The 8,684-nt window shown below is 41.4% G+C and overlaps 1 protein-coding gene across 1 annotated transcript; it reads right to left on the reverse strand.

Annotated features, from left to right (window-relative positions):
• Window positions 1-397: 397 nt before the first annotated feature.
• LOC137597046 (sodium channel subunit beta-4-like) lies at window positions 398-7,839 on the reverse strand. Its single transcript, XM_068317963.1, has 5 exons — window positions 7,272-7,839; window positions 2,727-2,890; window positions 2,424-2,643; window positions 2,185-2,314; window positions 398-2,024 (listed from the first exon to the last, which is right to left on the reverse strand). Exons 1-5 carry the CDS (start codon window positions 7,363-7,365, stop codon window positions 1,931-1,933), a joined length of 702 nt encoding a protein of 233 aa, XP_068174064.1. The 5' UTR covers window positions 7,366-7,839; the 3' UTR covers window positions 398-1,930.
• Between the last annotated feature and the right edge of the window lie 845 nt (window positions 7,840-8,684).

Here is an 8,684-nt window from a genome sequence, read left to right on the forward strand (position 1 = left end):
TTTTAAACTGGGACAAAGTGCTGTGTTGTCAGTGTGAATGGCCGGCGTACGACTCTCTGCTTTCAGTGCGGTAGAATATCTCTCTGTAGCATTCAGCTGTTATAGCTACAGTATCTAAGTTATGTGTCAGGGCGTGGCAGGTCACAGAGAGAGTCGGTTCTAGTTCCCAACAGGCAGCTCAGCACTAACAAGTTCATTAACTTATACTATTCAGGATTTAGCAAAGCTAAATGTGTTCATTTCCAGACTCTTACAAGCCATTTAATATCGGTGTGTTCTGGCATTTCCATTTATATATATATATATATATATATATTTTTTTTTTCCATTTTCTTTACTCTTGACAGCTCCCAGCGCCTTCTATTACATCATAAAAATATGTTCCCAATTTAAAACAATAAAAATTTAAGTGCTAAGAGACCAGTTCTGTTCATAAATGCAACATCTTTGTGCTGTCTGTGTAAAATGGGTCAATTACAATCATCGCAGAAAGTGTGGATTGGATGGTATCCAGTTAGAGTTTGTGCAGAAATGTGCTCACCTTATTCCAAGCCCAGCTTTAGTTATTTGTTTTCAAATGGCGTGCATTAGTCTCCTCCACTCTTTTATTTGGTTGGCATGCAAGCTATTTGAAAGGTGGTATATAAATAAAGTTTTGTTTCATTTCTGCATAAATGTAACATGAAATTTGCGTGTTGACTGGTAAATTTTGAGTTGTGTACTCACAAACTGACCTTCTAAAAACATACAAACACACACAAAAAAAAGCTTCATATTTGGTGTGAACACACCCCATAGGAAGATCTGGCTTTCACTTAACTGGTTCGAGAGGTAAAAAATATTGTAGTCCAAGAACTGATAAAGTTTCAGTTAGAAGACATCGTTGTGAAATGTTCCTGAAATGTGGTGCTTGACAACATATACCTACATGAAGTTATATAAAATGCGCACATGCTAGAAATGCATTCGTAATTTGTCAGAAGCAGCATGATTAAGTTCACTCAGATCATCTTGGGCATTGTCTCTGATGAGCATTCAGGTTGGTTGTTTTTTTTTTTTTAATTTTCTGTGTTTTTTATCCCCCCACCAGCAGAGGATGCAGAAGCAGAACAGGCACCTGTGTTTTTCTAAAGCAAACAATAAAAACCTGTGCAGAACTGGATTCTTCGGTCACCCAAGAAAGCCCAGCTGTTAGCATTAGCCAACTGCTAGTTGACTGAATCGGCTGTGAGTTCATGAGCTGTTCTCCCCAACAGCGAATCGACGGTATACATTCCAGATAAAGGCTATGATAGCACTTAAGTCCTTGTTCTGATAGTCAAATCAGGACGGAACAATCTGGAAAAAAGTTTAAATTCTTTTGATGAGTAAAAATGAATAAATTGTGTTCACACATAGTCACCCAGTAATAATACCTAGATTACAGATTAACAGTGTTTGATACGCATCAAAAGAGTTTTTAGAGGGAAGCATTTCAGTGGTTTTGCCCTGCATCATGAACTAAAAGTGTTTTCCCAAAGGTCTATTTGGATCCAAGTTTGATTTTGACTTGTAGATTACATTGTTGCTCCATGAATTCCAATCTAAGAGCCAAATGTAAGCGCTTGAAGCTTGTAAACTGCATTTGTGGACTATTTTAAGAGATGTAAACCAGAATAAAGAATACTAAGCGGAGCCTCTGGTATCCAGAAAGTGTTGCGTTAAGGAGCGGAATTCTAGGTAACAATGAGCCAACACGTAACAAATGGGCTGCCAGGTGACGGAATGACCCAGGCCTGTGCACTCTCCAAGTCTCAAGCATGATTTAAAAAAGGCTTTTACATGTATTAGTTAGCCGCTAGTAAGATAAAACAGTCCAGTGATAACAGCGTTTCCTCTCAGCACGTACATTTGTTTAACATATACACAAACATACAGACGTACTTTACATTCACGCCTTTGGTGTCCCTTTGTTCTCAGCTTTGGCTCCTGTAAGTCCATTTTCCGTGTTGTCATTCCCCGAGGAGCTCACCAGGCATTCTTTACTAACAGGAGAAAGGCAAAACCAAAGGTCATCATGTTAAAAGCACTCAAAACTACAACCATGGATACAGGAGAAGGTATATATAGATATATATACAGTATATAAATGTTCTTGGAGGTCTGGTGATATTCAGGTAGGGATGCAGTCAGGGTTCTACTTACTTTTTCTCATCGTCTTTCAGTAGGAAGTGAACAACCAAGGCTTTTATTACCATGACAATGATAACTAAGCCAATGACTCCACCCAACACAGAGACAATGATGACTGTAAGCGTCTTGTCAACCTCCTTCACTGCAACGAGGGAGAGAAACGAGGGATGTCATGATGAAGAACGTAGAGGATGAGAGATGAAGTTTTGTTTTTATGTGCAGCTGCAAGGAAGTATTTGTGTGTTCCATACTTTGGTCCACCACGTAAAGAGTGAAGATTGCACTGTGGTTCCGGTTCTTCTCTTTTGGATTCCTGGCAAAACAGATGTACTGTCCCTCATCCTCAAAGGTGATGTTCCACAGCAGGATGGAGATGTCGGTTTTTTCAGAGGAGCCAACAAATGAAACCCGGTTATGGCTGATGTCGACCTTGGGTTTGACACCCTCAGCGCGAATCACCCCCTCGCACAGCTGCACACACAAACAAACATACCGTAGATATGCATAAACAGGAAGTCGGAAGCTGCTCATGCATGCAGAAATGTGTGTCATACCTTGATCAGGGTTCCGTTGTCATTATAGTGCCAGTTAAAATAAAGGTTTTTAATGCCGATACAGGAGGAGTAGGTGCATGTCAGCAGGACTGTGGATCCATTCATTGCTTCAATCGAAGACGTTTTACCCGTTGACAGCTCCAGTCCACCAACGTTCCATACACCTGAACCAGTGGAGAACATGGAAGGAAGGAAAGCTTTAAGAAATTAAATAGATTTATTTTGGATTTAAAGAAAGAAAAATAAGGTTTTAAAAAAATTAAAAACAACATTTATGAAGCAACAAAAGTTTCAAGTCAAAATTACTCTTGTGCAAAGCAGGCTGTTTGTTTTTGCTTCTTCTTTCAAAGTCCAGACTTAAATAGTGATTGTCTAGGAGTGATTAAAAGTAATGACTACAAAAGAGACAACATTCTCCCAAATCAAAACCAAATCATGGATTCAGAAACATTTCTGGAGTTCTATGCTGTTGTTGTGTGATGCAAGTAAAGCAACAGAACTGCTTTTAGTCATGGTGGAATTTTGGTTATGCTGGGGAAGGTTAATCTCATGATGTTACGTGGTAACATCAGCCATGGTAACTCTCAGATTGTTGATCTGATGTCTCTCGAACACTTAGGTGTCTATTTTTAAACCCTGTTCTCTACACACGACCGACCCTGGATCATGTCACACTTGGACATGGTGTGAACAGTTAGGGTGTATGGACGACACAGGAGATTTGGAGGATGTATGTCTTCGTACAAAACAAATAACATTTTCTCAACTTAAAAATGTATTAATTCATATAGCAATGAAAAAGAATAAATAAAAAAATACATAAACCATTAGCATCATCTTGCTATTTCAGTTCTTTGTGCTGACGTGGTAGAGATTTAACATATAATACATACATAATACATCGACCAAAGAGGAGGTTTATGGATGTAATGAAGAAGGACATGAAGGTAGTTGGTGTGAGTGAAGAGGATGCAAAGGACAGGGCTAGATGGAGGCAATTGATTCGCTGTGGCGACCCCTGAAAGGAAAAGCCAAAAGGAAAAGAAGAAGAAGACATATATAATACATCCTCCATCAGGAGTTGATGTAAAGTTGAAAGATTTCTCAAAAGTTTTTCCATGGATTTTGATGAAATTTTGTATATGGTGGATCTTGGACTAAGGAAGAGGTGTTTAAATTCTGACGTGGATGGGTAGGAATGTGGAATGTGGATCACATACTGGCTGCATCAAATTGAAAACATGAACGCATGCCCTACTCCGTCTCTGATTGGCGGACATCCTCACATCATCCTCCTCACTGAGAAAATAACTCATGATATCGATCTGTTCAACTGGATGGATCTGGAAGGTTAAAACATATATTTTGAAGAATAATTCAGACTCTTAGTTTTCTGAAGGATTTCATGCTTCGGTGAAAATTTAAGTTATAAATAGATTAAAAAAAATTACATCCAGATCCAATAAACACAGTGTGATAAACACAGTATGACTGCATTGAAGCAAGCAGATGCGTCATTGCTGTTGTTCCCTCCTTTGGTAATGAACCGGATGCACCACAGCTGTGATTTGTCAGTCTTCTCTCAGACTCCAGCTCTCAGCTGTTAAACGTGCTGTCATTAAGTTAATTCAGCTCTCTGTTGCGTTTCAAGACAAATTCAAAGTAGATGTATCAGCCTGTCACACCTCACAAAAATAATTAGCATACAAAAATGACGAGCTGTTAGTTTGATTCCAGTTTTTCATGGTGGATTTGCTCTTTCGTTGGACTTTTCTCGACTACTTTCCATAACAGAGGCAAACTTTTAAAGTTCTTCTGGTTCTTTCCTGTTTCTGGGGTTTCCCTCTTTTAAATGGTTCTTAACTTCTTCTTTTTTTTGTGCCAGACACTTTCTCACTTTATGTCCTTTCCCTTATGAATCTTTGTGTCTTACTCTCAGAACTTACTCCTTTGGAATTCAATAATGAAGACGAGACTTGACTGACTCAAGACTTGTGCATGTTTGAGTCTGTTTTTTTTTTTTTTTTTGACGTGGTGCAATGCTGGGATCAGTCGACATGAAGGTTTTGTGTAGTTGCTGCCAATCTGAATCACTGGGGTTCCTTTTAAATCATCTATTACCCTCTATCAATAATCACTGGCAACATTGAGCAAGGGTTGAATGTAAGATCAGATAAAGATGGAAGACTCAGAACATTGCAGGGAGAATCTCCACTGTAAACGTGTTACGCAGTGTGTTTTTCACGCTGGGCCGCATGATAATGTTTTAAATATCTGACCGTAGTGTTTTCCCTCCTGCCCAGAAATAGATTTCACGCCTCCCTCTCTTTACACCTCTTCTCTTGGCTATCCTATTTTCTCTCCACCCCCTTCTTCCTTTCTACTCTTCTATCTTTGCAATTTGTCATGACAGCGCCTCCATATCAACATACTTTTGTAAGATACCATAGTTGTACATGCGTGTCCCTTGTGTGTGTATATGAGCTACTGTATGTCCTGGTATTTTTAGCTCCATTATCACATGTCTCTTTGTTGTAGTTGAGGAACATCCATATCTGCAATATCTGGATTGCTGATGGAAGGAATAGCAAACTATAAGTGTGTGTGTATGTGTGTGTGTGTCCTTGGCTGATTGGCAAGGTTAATTTTTTTTCTAAGTAGGCCAGACATTGAAGGGTTAATGTGCTTCCTATAGTGAACCCGTAGAGAACTGACCGAGGATACTATTACGAGAAACGGCGAGGGGAGAGTAGTTATGAGAAGCAAGGGAATAGACAGGGAGTTGCGAGATGAATGGGGTAAAGGGATAATGATGGAAGGGGTGATGAAGGAAAGGTGAGGGGATTGAGATGTCCTCTGCAAGGTGAACGAGTGACGGCAAGGCCAAATAACCCAATCAACAGCGGCGACAGTGGTGACACCCACACGTACGGACACACGGTTATGTAACAGCCACGCGACCAAGTCATAGCATGCAGTGTAATTATCACATTTACATTCTGACTACTATTGAAACGTTGAAATCAGCCCAAATGAGCACATGGCACCACAGAAGAAGAGGAGCTGCTAGCTTTGACAGGACAGAACTTATTTTTTCTTCATTGGCCAGACATGTTTGGTCTGTAAGGTTGTCACGGACCCTAATTTTTAATCCTGTTTTAATGGTTTGTGTCATCAGTGTGTGGATGATGAGCGATTCTGAGGATGAATAGTAACGTATGAGAACACAAGCTTTTTATTTGGATGGGAGGGAACAGATGGTTACTGTTTCACGCCTGATCACTGCATCAAAACAAGAAGAAAGAATTTGTCTAAAGCAGTAAGATTTCGTTTCTAGGGCTGCAAAAATTTCAGTTGAGGTGTTATTTTCTTTTTTGTTTGTTTTTCTTGGCTGTGGTTTTGATAAAGATTACCGGAACCTAGGGGAAGATCTCAACGGACCACAACAGAGAAGTAAAATTCCATGTCACTACACTACAGAATTTTTGTGTTGACATTTCTGATTCAGCTATTGACAATGAAATGAGATGACCCGCTAATTATCACAGAAAGTATCCCAAAGGGTGAATGCAACTTGACAACCAAACGATTGGCTGCTGCAAATCCAAATGTTGTGCAAATGGTTGGTTTAAGGCTGGAGCTGAACAGTTATTTGGTTCTCTTAAAACCTGGGTCATATCTGTCATTCTGTGGGTTTTATGACACAGAATTTTAATCTAAGTCATTCAAGAAGAAAATCGGTCCAATTATTTTCTCCTCTGTGATAAGATTTGTGGTTGTACAATCAGTAGAATATGATCAGCCATATTTTGTTGGATAAAATGGGATCAAAATTAGGTTTTATTTTTGTGTTATAGTAAACTGATAGATTAATAACTATGAACTGAGAACAAGGAGGATATGTTAGTATATGGGAGCACTAAAACAAAATCACAGCACAGATCAGTGGTGCACCACTACATCACTACAAGTTATACCACAACACACACACACACACACACACACACACACACACACACACACACACACACACACACACACACACACACACACACACACACACACACACACCCTTTGAAAAAGCTTCCTATTAAGCACACGCATGGCGAGTCGTTCGGCCCTTCACTCAGCTATTTAGATCTAAAGGTTGGCTTTTAATGACCTTCATGCCCTCTGGACAGCAACAAGTAAATGTCATGTGACATCACCATAAATTTTAGCACAGAGGATGATGACATAGGACAGCTGAAGCAGATAGAACAGAGGATGCTGGTATGCATCAATAAAAAAAAAGGTAAGGATTTAATGTGACAGCTGAGAACCACCCACCCAGATGGACATAAGAAATTAAGAAACCAAATGCACCCATAGGAGCAAGGGAAAGAGGTGTCAAGGACACTGAAACAAGTTTAAATACATAGGAAATTGGATGATTTCACCCAATCACAAGCTGGTAGTCAGAATAGAACTGTGGTGTAATGCAGATAAGCAGTGGCATGAGGAATGACGGGCAACTAAAGGTATAGAGACAAGTACACAACTCACCCAGCAGCAGTGCAACTACCAGACCGGCATGAAGCAGATCCCCTGATCTCAGCCGACCAGAAAGAGTGGAACCGGTGCCGTCCACTGACGCCATGACACCAAGTCTGTCTGTTTTCTGTTCTGGTCTGCAAGTGTGGTCAGCCTCAGCTGAGTCTAGTCAATGCAAAATAAAAATAAAAATGTGTGTGTTGTGTGTTTATCTTAGGGCGCAAGGTGCGACACTGATCTTTGCAGCTGAGTCTCAAGTCCTGCCCTCTCCCTCCTTCTTCTCTCTTCCTCCGCACTCTGTCCCAGAAATGAGCAGCAGTAGGAAGTGGAGAGAGAGGAGGATGAATTCCTTCAGGGGGGGTTGTCTCTCCTGAACAATCTTTTTTCCCTGTGCTGCACTCCGCTTGTTCAGGAAAAGACACAGCTTGGGAAAGACAACTGAAGAACGCAGCAGCTGAATGAAGATCCTGAGATTTCTGCCTGACTCCTTCCCCTCCCGCAGACCCTGGCAGCGGTTATCCAGGGGTAGAGAGCATGAGGCGGAAGGCAGATCGGGGAAGTCAGGCAGAGCGGCAGCAGAATGGCAACGCAGCAGCAGACGGCTTTACTGCTCCGGCAGCAGCAGCAGCTTCAGGGGGGGGGGGGTTCATAGGCTGGAGGTGGGGAGGAAAAGCACACGAGTGGCACGGAAGGATGCTGGAGCAGAGCCAGCAGTAAAGCAGAAATGTGTTTCCCCAGCCGGCACAGGGAGGATTGAGCAAGAGAGATACTGCAGAGGTAGGGGTGAAGAGGGAGAGAGAGAGAGAGAAGGAGGGGAAGTGTGTGTGTGTGTGTGTGTGTGTGTGTGTGTGTGTGTGTGTGTGTGTGTGTGTGTGTGTGTGTGTGTGTGAGTGTGGAGGGGAGGTATCTGCTGCTACATGCAGGCACACACATATTTGCACCTATAGCTGAGTCAGCCTTACTCAGGAGGGTCGGGTACGTGCCTGGACTTCACCCATACCACGCGTCTCTGACTTCACCACATCATTTACTCCTGTTCTCCACTTTCCGGTGTCTCCTGTTACATGGTCTGCCTACACCTCTGATCGGGGAGACTAATTCTTCAGATGTGAGCACATCCACAGACATGCTTTCTATCAAACCACACATTTCATTTCCCATTCCATGATGCATCAGAAAGACTTTGTGGAAAGCCTAATGGCATGGTCATGCTGTGCTTTGTTTATTTTCGTGTGTTTGAATTACAATATACTAATGTAGCCTGTGACTAATGCATCCTGTCAGTTTTTTGTTGTTGTTTTTTTTAATGATAGCACAATGACCTTGGATCATTTGACGGCAAGCCAGTTTCTGAAGCTGCAGCTAAACTCAGTTGCAGTCAGCTGTTAGTGGTTCTGTACACAACACCTCCAGTAAACCAAGTGA

The sequence above is a fragment of the Antennarius striatus genome, chromosome 6 (assembly GCF_040054535.1).
Source record: "Antennarius striatus isolate MH-2024 chromosome 6, ASM4005453v1, whole genome shotgun sequence".
Taxonomy (NCBI): Eukaryota; Metazoa; Chordata; class Actinopteri; order Lophiiformes; family Antennariidae; genus Antennarius; species Antennarius striatus.

Bases quoted from the DNA above. Each gene is read 5' to 3' on its own strand.
- LOC137597046 (XM_068317963.1), bottom strand. From the start codon at position 7,365: ATGGCGTCAGTGGACGGCACCGGTTCCACTCTTTCTGGTCGGCTGAGA. The intron at 2,891-7,271 runs GTGAGTTGTGTA...CCACTGGTTCAG, and splicing joins GGTAGTTGCACTGCTGCTGG to GTGTATGGAACGTTGGTGGA. The intron at 2,315-2,423 runs GTATGGAACACA...CCCTCGTTGCAG, and splicing joins TCTTTACGTGGTGGACCAAA to TGAAGGAGGTTGACAAGACG.